Raw genomic sequence first — 13,186 nt, forward strand, 5'->3', positions numbered from 1 at the left:
CGAGCGGTGTTCCACAGGGGTCAGTGTTGGGCCCCCTGCTGTTCACAATCTACATAAACGACATAGATGAGGGCATAAAGAGCGACATCGGCAAGTTTGCCGATGACACCAAAATAGGCCGTCGAATTCATTCTGACGAGGACATTCGAGCACTCCAGGAAGATTTGAATAGACTGATGCAGTGGTCGGAGAAGTGGCAGATGCAGTTTAATATAGACAAATGCAAAGTTCTAAATGTTGGACAGGACAATAACCATGCCACATATAAACTAAATAATGTAGATCTTAATATTACGGATTGCGAAAAAGATTTAGGAGTTCTGGTTAGCAGTAATCTGAAACCAAGACAACAGTGCATAAGTGTTCGCAATAAAGCTAATAGAATCCTTGGCTTCATATCAAGAAGCATAAATAATAGGAGTCCTCAGGTTGTTCTTCAACTCTATACATCCTTGGTTAGGCCTCATTTAGATTATGCTGCACAGTTTTGGTCACCGTATTACAGAATGGATATAAATTCTCTGGAAAATGTACAAAGGAGGATGACAAAGATGATCCCATGTATCAGAAACCTTCCCTATGAGGATAGACTAAGGGCCCTGAAACTGCACTCTCTAGAAAGACGTAGAATTAGGGGGGATATGATTGAGGTGTATAAGTGGAAGACAGGAATAAATAAAGGGGATGTAAATAGTGTGCTGAAAATATCTAGCCTAGACAGGACTCGCAGCAATGGTTTTAAGTTGGAAAAATTCAGATTCAGGAAGGATATAGGAAAGTACTGGTTTGGTAATAGAGTTGTGGATGAGTGGAACAAACTCCCAAGTACCGTTATAGAGGCTAGAACGTTGTGTAGCTTTAAAAATAGGTTGGATAAATACATGAGTAGATGTGGGTGGGTGTGAGTTAGACCTGATAGCTTGTGCTACCAGGTCGGTTGCCGTGTTCCTCCCTTAAGTCAATGTGACCTGACCTGACTAGGTTGGGTGCATTGGCTTAAGCCGGTAGGAGACTTGGACCTGCCTCGCATGGGCCAGTAGGCCTTCTGCAGTGTTCCTTCGTTCTTATGTTCTTCTTATGTTCTTAAGGGAAGCACTAGTCAATGAAATTGCAAATATCGAACTTAAGCTGAAGGAATCTTATAGGAGACAAGAATCACAGGAAGAACTAAAAACCATGAAGGAAATTGAAAAAAAAAATATTTCTTCTCTTATGCCAAATCTAAGGGAAAAACAACATCTAGTATTGGGCCCCTGCTTAGGCAGGATGGGACATATACAGATGATAGCCAAGAAATGAGTGAGATACTAAAGTCCCAATATGACTCAGTGTTCAGCGATCCACTGCCCACTCTAAGAGTCGACAGTCCAAATGAAACCTTTATTAATGAAACCCAAAATTTGGTCATCCCAAAACTCTTGGATATTATTATAACTCCACAAGATTTTGAAGAGGCAATTAATGACATGCCCATGCACTCTGCCCCAGGCCCAGACTCGTGGAACTTCATGTTCATCAAGAACTGCAAGAAGTCCCTATCGCGTGCCTTCAGCATTTTACGGAGAGGGAGCATGGACACAGGGGTCATCCCGCACACACTAAAAACAACAGACATAGCCCCACTCCACAAAGGTGGCAGTAAAGCAGTTGCAAAGAACTACAGACCAATAGCACTAACATCCCATATAAAAATCTCTGAGAAGGTTCTAAGAAGCAAGATAGCCAACCATCTAGATAACCATCAGTTACACAACCCAGGACAACATGGTTTTAGAGCAGGTCACTCCTGCCTGTCCCAGCTGCTGGACCACTATGACAAGGTCCTGGATGCTGTAGAGGATAAACAAAATACAGATGTAGTATACACAGACTTTGCAAAAGCTTTCGACAAGTGTGATCATGGTGTAATAGCACACAAAATGCGGGATAAAGGAATAATGGGAAAAGTAGATAGATGGATCTACAACTTACTGACAAATGGAACACAAAGAGTAATAGTAAACAGAGTAAAGTCCCAGGCAGCCATGGTAAAAAGCTGTGTTCCACAAGGCACAGTACTCCCATTCTATTCCTCATCCTCATCCTCATCACCGTGGCAATGGTCTCCATCGAAGACACTGCGAGACTCCAAGTGGACATCAACCAAATCTTCAAATGGGCTACTCAAGACAATATGGAGTTCAACAAGGAGAAATTTCAACTACTCAGATATGGAAAACTTGAAGAAGTTAAAAATGTGTTAGGGTATACCACAAATTCTAACCATACAATAGAGCAGAAAAGTAATGTGAAGGACCTGGGAGTGATAATGTCAGAGGATCTTGCCTTCAAAGACCACAATGTATCTACCTCATCTGCTAGGAAAATGATAGGATGGATAATGAGAACCTTCAAAACTAGGGCTGCCAAGCCCATGATGATTCTCTTCAAATCACTTGTGCTCTCTAGGCTGGAATACTGCTATGCACTAATGGGCCCCCTTCAAGACTGGCGACATTGCAGACCTGGAGAGTGTACAAAGAACTTTCACTGCACACAAAAGTGCGATAAGGCACCTAAACTACTGGGAACAGTTTAAGGTCCTTGATCTGTATTCCCTCGAACACAGGTGAGAGAGAGACATGATAATATACACCTGTAAGGTCCTGGAGGGATTGGTGCCAAACCTGCATACGCAAATCACTCCATATGAAAGCAAAAGACGGCAGGAGATGCAACATTCCCCCGATGAAAAGCAGGGGTGCCACGAGTTCACTGAGAGACAACACAATAAGTGTCCAGGGCCCAAGACTGTTCAGTTGCCTCCCAGCATACATAAGGGGGATTACCAATAGATTCCTGGCTGTCTTCAAGAAGCCACTAGACAGGCACTGAAAGTCAGTACCTGATAAACCGGGCTGTGGTTCGTAGGTCAGCTTGTGTGCGGCCAGCAGTAACAGCCTGGTTGATCAGACCTGGTCTCAGACCAGGCCACGGGGGCATTGACCCCTGAAATCCTCTCCAGGTAAACTCCATATATGTTAGGCAGGATTTTTTTTTTTTATACTGTGCACACTCACCACACAGATCTATTCTCTCATTTCTAGGACCAAACATGCTGCTCACATCTTATCTGAGTGAGCCAACCTCATGATGTAGAACAACATAGGGGAGCCTGGCCTCTGTATGTTGTTCTATGTAATGGACACCGAATGATTAAAAAGAGGCTTTTCGATCATTTTTCCATCCATACATTTAACCCTTACACAATCCAAACGTAGATCTACGTTCGATTTTGCATTCTTACGTAAAAAAAGTAGATCTGTTTAGAGTGCTATGTGCACAAACGTAGATCTACGTTTGGACAGGTTAAGGGTTAAGAGTCATTTTATGTAATTCATCACTGTAGTAAACAAGTTTCTCTTAAGTTTTTCTTATATGATCTGGCGACACTTTTTTTGTTAATAACTCCTAGGTCACTCTATTTGACACTCAACCCTTTGAGGGTCCGTGCCATAGATCTACGGCTTTACGTTGAGGGTCCAAACCGTAGATCTACCTCATGAGCTCAGCTTACTCTGATAAGCTGTGAGCAGTAAATTTTGGCCTAGATATGAGAGAAAACATCTATGTGGTATGTGTGCACCACATAAAACAAATCCTGCAGCACATAGTGCATAATGAGAGAAAAAAACTGAGACTAATTTTCGATTAAAACCGAATTTGCAGTGTTTTTTTGTGTTTTTTATAGTTGTATTTGCGATTTCTTGGTCTCATTTGATAGAATGGAAGACATATTACAGAAATAGAGATGATTTTGATTGCTTTTATTACTGGAAATAGCTTGAAACTGAGCTCAAAGTAGCGGAAATGTTAAATTTTTGCTGATGTTCAAGAGTAAACAAACGACCTCACATGCCTAATACACGCCAGCTGGTGGGTCTAACATACATTCACAAATGTGGTGATATTATTTATACATTTATTACAATATTGCATAACAGTAAATCTTCTTTTTTTAGGTTTGAATGAAAATTCATTATGTGAATAAAAAATCAAAATGGAATTCATTAGTAAAGCCTGAAAACGTAACTTATGAACAGAGGATATGTTAGTCTAGTGCCAGAAATGCCTGCATTGTTTATTCTGGACCTTATTTTGAAACTGGAGTATTATTTTGAACTTTGCATTAAATTGGCCAAATTACCAGTTTCCGATCACTTTATTTTGTAGTTCAAACAGTTGACTTGGCTAATTCTTGTGCTCAATCGATAGAATAGAAGTAATACTAGTGAAATAGCTAAGAATTTGGTCAACTGGAATAATGTAATTGGCCTAAAATGAGAGTCAAAGTCGGCAAAATCACCGATGCATAAATATCACTGACACATCAAAATTCATGAGAGTATAATTTCGTCAGTTTTACATCAAATTTCGTACTTTTTGTTTTATTACCTTCAGAAAAAGATTCTCTACCACTTCATAAGAAAAAAATGACAAAATTCTTGGACACTGGTGCACACTTTGAAATTTGGCCTCTGGACCCTGAAAGGGTTAATATTGTATCACACTGTCTATGTTCTTATGTTCTCTATTGTCACTTTCTCCTATTTCAATTATATGGGATTTGCATTAACCCTTTCAGGGTCGACAGGCCCTCTCAGAGACTTGTTCTCAGGGTCGACAGGCCCTCTCAGAGACTTGTTCTCAGGGTCGACAGGCCCTCTCAGAGACTTGTTCTCAGGGTCGGCCAAATTTCAAAAAAAAAAAAAAAAAAATTCTGATGAGAAGATAGAGAATCTTTTCCCGGTCATAATGACACCAAAAGTATGAAATTTGCTGGAAAACTTATGGAATTATGCTCTCGCGAATTTAGCGGTCTCGACGATGTTTACGCATCGGCGATTTTTCCCACTTTAAGCCCTATTTTCAGCCAATTCCAGTGTACTTGTCGACAAAAATCATAACAGTTTTGCTAGAACTCCATTTTTTCTATTGAATGAGTACAAGAAACCACCCATTTACCGATTTCAACTATCCAATACATTGGTCAGAATTTAGCAATTTTGCCAATTTCACACAAATTTCTAAAGGTGCCAATTTCTGAATAGGGTCCAGAATAAACAAGAAAGACATTCCTGGCACTAAAATAACATTTCCTCTGTTCATTAGTCATGTCTCCAAGCCCCTCTTACATTCTTTTGCTTTCCACTTTGAATTTTTATTCTCACAAAAAAATAGAAGATTTACTGTTATGCAGACTACTGTATTGGTGTAGAAATGGTATAAATAATATCAGCGCACTTGTGAAAGAATATTAGACTCACCAGTTGACGTGTATTGGACTCTTGGCATGATTTGTTTACTTTTGAACTTTGGTTAAAATCGAACATTTTTGCTACTTTGAGCTCAATTTCAAGGTAGTTTTCTTTGTAAAACCAGTCAAAATCACCTCAATTTCTGTAAGATGCCTACCATTCTATAAAATGAGACCAGGAAAACAGGAATAAAACAATAAATATCATACGAAAATACAGTGCAAAGTCGCTGTTTTAATCCAAAAACACGGTCAAAGTTTTTTTTTTCTCATTACACACTGTGTGCTGCAGGATTTTTTTTATACCATGCACACTGACCACATAGACCCATTCTTTCATATGTAGGCCTACCAGCTTTCTCTCACTAGATTTGATGGCACTAGAATTTAGGCATAGTACGTCAAAAACCCTGGTGCATAAGCCATACTGGTACGGCCGAAACCCTGAAAGGGTTAAATTCCACTACACGTATATGTCTGTCACTCCATTACATTACTGTTATGGGGCTATAGGACCCAACATGTATTTACAAGTAACAGTTACTCTGGAATACCTAATTATATTGAATTGATGGGGACTTAGCTCTAAATGTCATAAGGGCAGATCACCCTTATGACTGAGAGGCAGCTGGGTCAAGCCTATTTTTCTCAATATAATAGGTTATACTATAGATACACATACACACAATTTAAATAAGTAGTTTAAAGTTGTAATTCTTTTTGTAAATGTAAAATTAAGGTGTGGTAGAAGTGTGGTAACTGGAGAATTGTGCTTGGCAACAGTCTTTTGTTGGTGTGGGAGGAGCTTAGCTAGGCTCCTCCCTCCCCCTCTCTCTCTCTCTCTCTGTTGCTGGCCTTCAACCTGGCAGGATCTCTGGGTCTTCTATTTTTTTGGGGTATTATGTGTACTCCAGGGGTGAGTTTTTATAACTTAAGTTGTGGCCACCATACCCAGGGTGACTAAAGTGTGTCAAAACACTGGTTAGCCCAGAGATTAGTCATGAAGAGAGAAGGGCAAAGTTGCTGAGATGCACCATGTGGGAGAGCAGCTAAGGAGTGTGTAGATTTTTGTTTTGAATATGTGAGGCTGTAATTGTAAGATAAGATAAGATTTCGTTCGGATTTTTAATCCCGGAGGGTTAGCCACCCAGGATAACCCAAGAAAGTCAGTACGTCATCGAGGACTGTCTAACTTATTTCCATTGGGGTCCTTAATCTTGTCCCCCAGGATGCGACCCACACCAGTCGACTAACACCCAGGTACCTATTTGCTGCTAGGTGAACAGGACAACAGGTGTAAGGAAACGTGTCAAAATGTTTCCACCCGCAGGGAATTGAACCCGGGCCCTCCGTGTGTGAAGCGGGAGCTTTAGCCACCAGGCCACCAGGCCTGTACATATCTGTTTAGAATACAGTTATATTTTTATAGTTGTAGTTTACATAACCTGTGAAGAGGGCTGGTGAAAGGATATCAGAGACACTCAGGATGATCAGCCATGATGTAAGTATTACCCCTAAACAGATAAGGCCATTAAGTAAAAAGCTACCCCACACTAGAACATGTAGTGAGAACCTTATTATCAAAGTAATAAGGGACATAACAAAGTAACATGGGGGCTTGACCGGGAGAGTTATTTGACTGCTAAAATAACTCAAAACATTCTTTGAACTATATGTGCTGGTATGGGGTAATAACAGTTGCATGTTTCTGGTAGGAGAAGATTTACCAAGGTGGTGTCAGTGGAAGTGTTGCTTTCATATATTAGTTTACAGGTTGTTTTTCTCCTAAGGTGGGAGAAAGGTTGAGTAACACATTTTTGTTGTGGTTATGGTAAGTGCTATGTGCATAGTTTACATTCAATTTGTGTTATTTTATGTGCCTGTGGGAAAACTTTGTCCACTGATACTGTAGGAGGGAAGCAAGTGTTTAAAGATAAAAACTGTCAGAAGTTGAGTCTTTAAACTTTTTAGGCTTCAGGGAGGAAGGTAATAATTCATCAGTAAACATGCCTGTTAACAGTGTACATGAGGGATCACCTACTCCAGGTGATATGGAAATGGAGAGGATGAGACTGAAATTAGCTGTGCTAGAGGCTGAAATGAAATTAATGAAAGCTAAAGAGGAAGAGTGCCAAATGTTAGGAGGTTCAGAACAAGAGCCTGAGCAGTACTTTAGCATAATTAAAGCTGCAGATTTTGTCCCTAAGTTTACAGAGAGTGACCCAGATAGATATTTTTCTTTTTTTGAGAAGACTGCTGTGGAGCAAGGATGGCCCAAACAGAAGTGGGCTACCCTAGTTCGCACACAACTTGTGGGTAAAGGATTCCAGAGAGTAGAGACTCTGGAGGGGCAAAATTTTTCTGATTATGATAAAATTAAAGAGGAAGTATTGCTGTCATACCAAATGATACCTGAGAAATATAGACAAAAGTTCAGGAATCAAAAATTTCAGGATGGGCAGACCTTAACTGAGTTTGGGAATGAGAAACTGTTCCTTTTTAAGAAATGGGTTTGTTCCAAAGGAGTTAATAAAGACTATAACAAATTAGTAGATCTGATGGTTCATGAGGAATTGTACAATACAATCCCTGTTGACCTCAGAGAGTATCTGGAGGACAAAAACCCAGATAATCTTTCAGAAGCACTGGATCTAGGTGACTGATTCCTGGCTCGCAGGGAATTGGTAAGTAAAAACAGTCATGCTCCTTCTGAAAATTTCCCTACTCATTCTATACCTTATTCCAAGTCCTATGGTCATAAAGGTAAGTGGGACAATAATTTTTCAGGGACAAATGAAGGCTGAGGCACCCTCTAAAATAGAAGGAAAAGGTAAGTCAGCTGGAGCTCAAATTTTACCTAGATAATCAGATAATGTTTCAGGTCCTCGAGTAAACAGTACCAGTCCTACACCAAATGGTAAAAATACCGTTAAGAGTTTTATCTGTTACTGCTGTAACAAAACTGGACACACACAAAAGTTTTGCTGGTCAAGACGGCGAGATCAGGAAAGGGAGGAATCATCCCAGGGGACCCTAACTGCAGAGATACATCCAGTTGCCTGCATTAGGTCTTCAAGGCAAGGTGAGGAGGAACCTTTGGATCTAGACCCCAGGATGTGTATATTTTTTAGTAGATCCACAGTTGGTTTGCAAAAGGATGTAGGCAGAGTTGAGAACATATTGTCCTTGAGAGATGGATGTAGCACCTACTCCTTGCTACATGCAGGAATGCTGCCAGTGTCTAAGGATACCTATACTGGGGTAGATATATTGTTGAAGGGTATTATGGGTTCAGCCATAAGGACACCTGTTCACAAATTGTGGGTAGAATCTGCATACCAAGTTGGCTATATCCCTGTAGGTATCTCAGATGAAATTCCCTTCGAAGGGGTCAACCTCTTATTAGGGAACAATGTTATGGGCCTGTTAGACAGTGAGGAACAACTAGTTTGGGGGAAACCAAGTCCCAAATGTTGGGAGTAAAAGACTAGGAAAACCCTGCCAGACCTTCTCCCTGATGATTCCACCATGAGAAGTATGGCTCATGATCATGCTACCAACAGTCTTCATATTTCTCTTGAGGATGGTGAGGGCTTAAGTTTGGTAACTCTGCTTTCTGATGTTGAACTGCAGTCAACTGAAGAAAAGGATGTTCCAGCCAGAGCTGAGCATGATTGGAGAATGGATCAGTTAAATAGTGTGAGAGAGGCTGCACCTGCTAGGGTGCAATTAATTTCTGTGCAGGAAAATGTCACTCTTAAGCTGATCAGAGCCTCAGCTGTTGCTGAGGAAGAGATTTTACAATTAAATAAGTGTTTTCATTTCAGGGAGGAAACTCTTACAAAGAATTCACCTCTGTTCGCAGTATCGATGGAAGGAGAACAAGGGTTTTGTCCCCAGATGGTGATGTCCAAGGTTTCCAGGCATTTCTTCTGGTCTCATCTGTGGGAGACTGTCAGAGAGTATATTGAGACCTATCATGTCTCTGAGTTTATAGGGAGACCTAGTCAAAGCATTAAACCTGTTCCTTCCTTCCAGTCTATTTCGGAATCAGGTGAACCCTTCAGCAAGCTGGTAGTAGATGTGCTTGGTCAATTCCCAAGGACCAAACTGGGAAATGATTATTTACTCACAATTATTTGCTCCGTTACCAGGTACCTGGAAGCAGTCCCTCTACATGAGATAACTGCTCATGTAGCCCTAAGGGTTTTGATGAAGTTCTTTTTTCATGTTGGTTTTCCTCAAGAGGTGCAAAAAAGACCAAGGGCCTAACTTTACCTCAGTCTTTTAGAAATGTTTTAAAGGGATTAAAAGTAGAGCCTCAGTTTTCAACTGCCTATCACTCTCCATCTCAAGGGGAAATAGAGAAATTACATCAAACCCTCAAGACAATGATGCAAGCCTATGGTATAGACAATACTAACAACTAGGATGAGTGGATCCCTTTCTTTGTATTTGCTGAGTGGGGAAGCACTCTGGAATCTCTGAGCTATTGGCTTGGGGAGGATGGTGATCCTCCCCCCTAGGAGCTTTTTCTGTTTCAGACACTGGCTCATAGGAGGTGGATGGTACCAGTGAACGTGCCCATCAACCAGACCAGGATGATGATGTGGGACCATAATGCTCTGGAGTCTGTAGAGGAAGTGCTGATACTGGAGCCAGTTTATGTGAAAATCTGTATGGCAAGTTGCTGTGACCTGAACATGTTGTGGGAGAAGTTCCCAGGGGTTAGATATAAAACCCACACCCCCAAGCAAGAAAACAATGAGTATAATATACACAGTAACTGGTCAAAGGGTTTGAAGTTGTCAAAAATTCAGAGAGGCCAATGTTTTAATGGAATGTAAAGGGGTGCAAAACAGTAATCTGTATGAAATAGCAAAAGCGTATTTAAGAAATAACATGTGTGTAAAAGATTTTGGGAAATGCATGCTTGGGTATAATGAGAAAAATGTTGGAGAGTTGGCTCAGCCACCTTGGAACCTTATAAAGTTTTGGGATGTCAGTAATGGGGAAAAGTTGAAGCTCCATGAAGAAATTGTTAAGGAAGCTAAACCAATTCAACAACTTTTGTGTGAGAAAAATCTGTATGAAAAATTGGATATGGAGGAAGAAGTGAAATTCTTCCAACACCAGTTTGTAGTGCTTAGTGAGAATCAGTGGGCATTCCCATGCTTCATGGTTCCCAAAGTAGATGGCACCCTGGGCATATGCACTGACTACCACAAGGTACATTTAACAACTAAGGTTTACAGGATTAGAAAGATTGATACTGATGCAGTAAGAGATGCAAACATTTTAAATAAACTAAAACATGGGGCAGGAGGATGTGATTTCCATGGCCTGTGTTCCAGTACCATTTTCATGTGTGTAATGCAAATTGTGTTCATTGTGTGCTTAAAATTTGTGTGTGAGATGGAACGTGATGGTATTTGTGTAAACTTGATGTATCCAACCTGGGTGCAAAGAGATGTCTTTGGTGTTTGTTGTTTTACTGCGAGAGGTTGCAGAACTGTTACTATCTATGAACAACCTTCTAAGTTTAAATGTCAACATTTTACCACAGGAAAGAAAATTTTCATTTTGGGGCTGGCTATTCAGCATTTGTATATGCCTCAGGATCTCTTCATCCTGTTCCTGTGTATGGTGACTAAAATCAGACTCTTAAAATGGGCTTTGTTCCTATAGCCTTTTAATTTTGAAGTTAAATATATAAAAGGCTCAGAGAATGTGGTTGCTGATGCTCTCTCTAGATGTTTCATGTAGATGCATGGAGCGTACTTTGTACATAGTGTTTGTCATGTGCTGACCTTGTTGTTTTTGCAGTGGTGAACTCTCAGCGAGCCTGAGTACTCTCTACCAGCCATCTGACTGTGAAGGAGTCGGGTCGGAGCCAAAAGTGTGATGAGGGTCAGTGTAGTATATGTAAATGTGAGTTGAGGCAGTTGTTGACAACCTTCGGTAACATGAGACGTTCAGGAAGGTATATGATAAGTTGTGTCTTTGTGTGCTATATATACAAAACGGCCCGACGATTTGCCTTTGTGGTCCCTTGGACCCCTTCATGTTCTATGTCAGCCTCCTCTTCATAAGTTTGGAGGATCTGTGTGGAGTGGGACCTCGGAAGATGGGCTTGAGTGCCTGACCATGTTACGGATTGTGAGCGTTGACTGGAAGTCTCACTGTTTGGTTCGGCCACCAAGTGAGAGACACCTTGACGTGTTTTGTGAAGTTTCCTGCCTGGTGTACACCTGACTGCTCTGGGTTTGGCTCCACTCTCGTCTCCTGATCAGGAAGATGCCACCCTGGAGTACCAGTTGCTTGCGGGATTACCGCAGCAGAGGCACAGGCATGTTGGTGCAGGCTTTCACAGTGGACATTGTGTGCAATTCTTGCATTGTAATGTGTATTGTTTTTAAAAGCCACTAAAATTGTAAATAGTTACACCCTTGAGTATATGGGTATGGTTAAAATGCTTTTCTAAAAAATTCTGCAATATGTTGTAAATAACAGTAAAGTGAAGAGTAGTTAGGGTGCTGGGAAATATGTAGCATTTCTAGTAGTCTTGCTTACCGCCTTCAGACTTAAGCAATATACTTTTACTAGCCGTATCCTGAGGGACATGGCTAGCTTTTGTGAGACTTCGTCTGGAGGTGGGGGTATAATGGGGCTATAGGACCCAACATGTATTTATAAGTAACAGTTACTCTGGAATACCTAATTATATTGAATTGATGGGGACTTAGCTCTAAATGTCATAAGGGCAGATCACCCTTATGACTGAGAGGCAGCTGGGTCAAGCCTATTTTTCTCAATATAATAGGTTATACTATAGATACACAAACACACAATTTAAATAAGTAGTTTAAAGTTGTAATTCTTTTTGTAAATGTAAAATTAAGGTGTGGTAGAAGTGTGGTAACTGGAGAATTGTGCTTGGCAACAGTCTTTTGTTGGTGTGAGAAGAGCTTAGCTAGGCTCCTCCCTCCCTCTCTCTCTCTCTCTGTTGCTGGCCTTCAACCTGGCAGGATCTCTGGGTCTTCTATTTTTTTGGGGTATTATGTGTACTCCAGGGGTGAGTTTTTATAACTTAAGTTGTGGCCACCATACCCAGGGTGACTAAAGTGTGTCAAAACACTGGTTAGCCCAGAGATTAGTCATGAAGAGAGAAGGGCAAAGTTGCTGAGATGCAGCATGTGGGAGAGCAGCTAAGGAGTGTGTAGATTTTTGTTTTGAATATGTGAGGCTGTAATTGTATATTCTGTACATATCTATTTAGAATACAGTTATATTTTTATAGTTGTAGTTTACATAACCTGTGAAGAGGGCTGGTGAAAGGATATCAGAGACACTCAGGATGATCAGCCATGATGTATTACCTCTAGACAGATAAGGCCATTAAGCAAAAAGCTACCCCACACTAGAACATGTAGTGAGAACCTTACTATCAAAGTAATAAGGGACATAACAACGTAACAATTACCGCCTATTAAATCTCTGTTTTTTCCCATTGTAGAACAAGTTCACCTTTGGAAAGTGTGAGAGTACGACAAGACTCAGTTATGTCACAGGAGAGTGACCAGAGTAGTTCATACAGCTACCTTGCTGACGGAGGTGCAGGCAGCACTCATGTACATCACAGCAATATTGATGAAGGTAGGTGCTAACACTCTCTGGTAGTGAATCTTAACACTGTGCCAACCATTTGATTCATTATGACACTCCATAAATAAAGTTGAGCATGTTTGTAATTGGGTCATTCACACTTTTTTATTACCTCATCAAACTGGTAGGAGTTGAGGATATGTATTGTGGAACACTAGGAAAAAGTTGGTTCATTTATGTTTTATGATTTAGTTTTTTCAGTATTTCAGAAGAGTGTCAAGTTAG

General features: G+C 40.6%; 1 protein-coding gene across 1 annotated transcript in view; it reads left to right on the top strand.

The window, feature by feature from the left end:
- Nucleotides 1–13,186, top strand: part of LOC128686555 (ATP-binding cassette sub-family C member 5) — a 537,407-nt gene that overhangs the window by 143,064 nt on the left and 381,157 nt on the right. The window contains exon 7 of the mRNA XM_070084337.1: nucleotides 12,813–12,952. Coding sequence (XP_069940438.1) covers nucleotides 12,813–12,952 — 140 coding nt within the window. The remainder of the gene's footprint in view (nucleotides 1–12,812; nucleotides 12,953–13,186) is intronic.

This window comes from Cherax quadricarinatus, chromosome 12 (genome assembly GCF_038502225.1).
Source record: "Cherax quadricarinatus isolate ZL_2023a chromosome 12, ASM3850222v1, whole genome shotgun sequence".
Lineage (NCBI taxonomy): Eukaryota > Metazoa > Arthropoda > Malacostraca > Decapoda > Parastacidae > Cherax > Cherax quadricarinatus.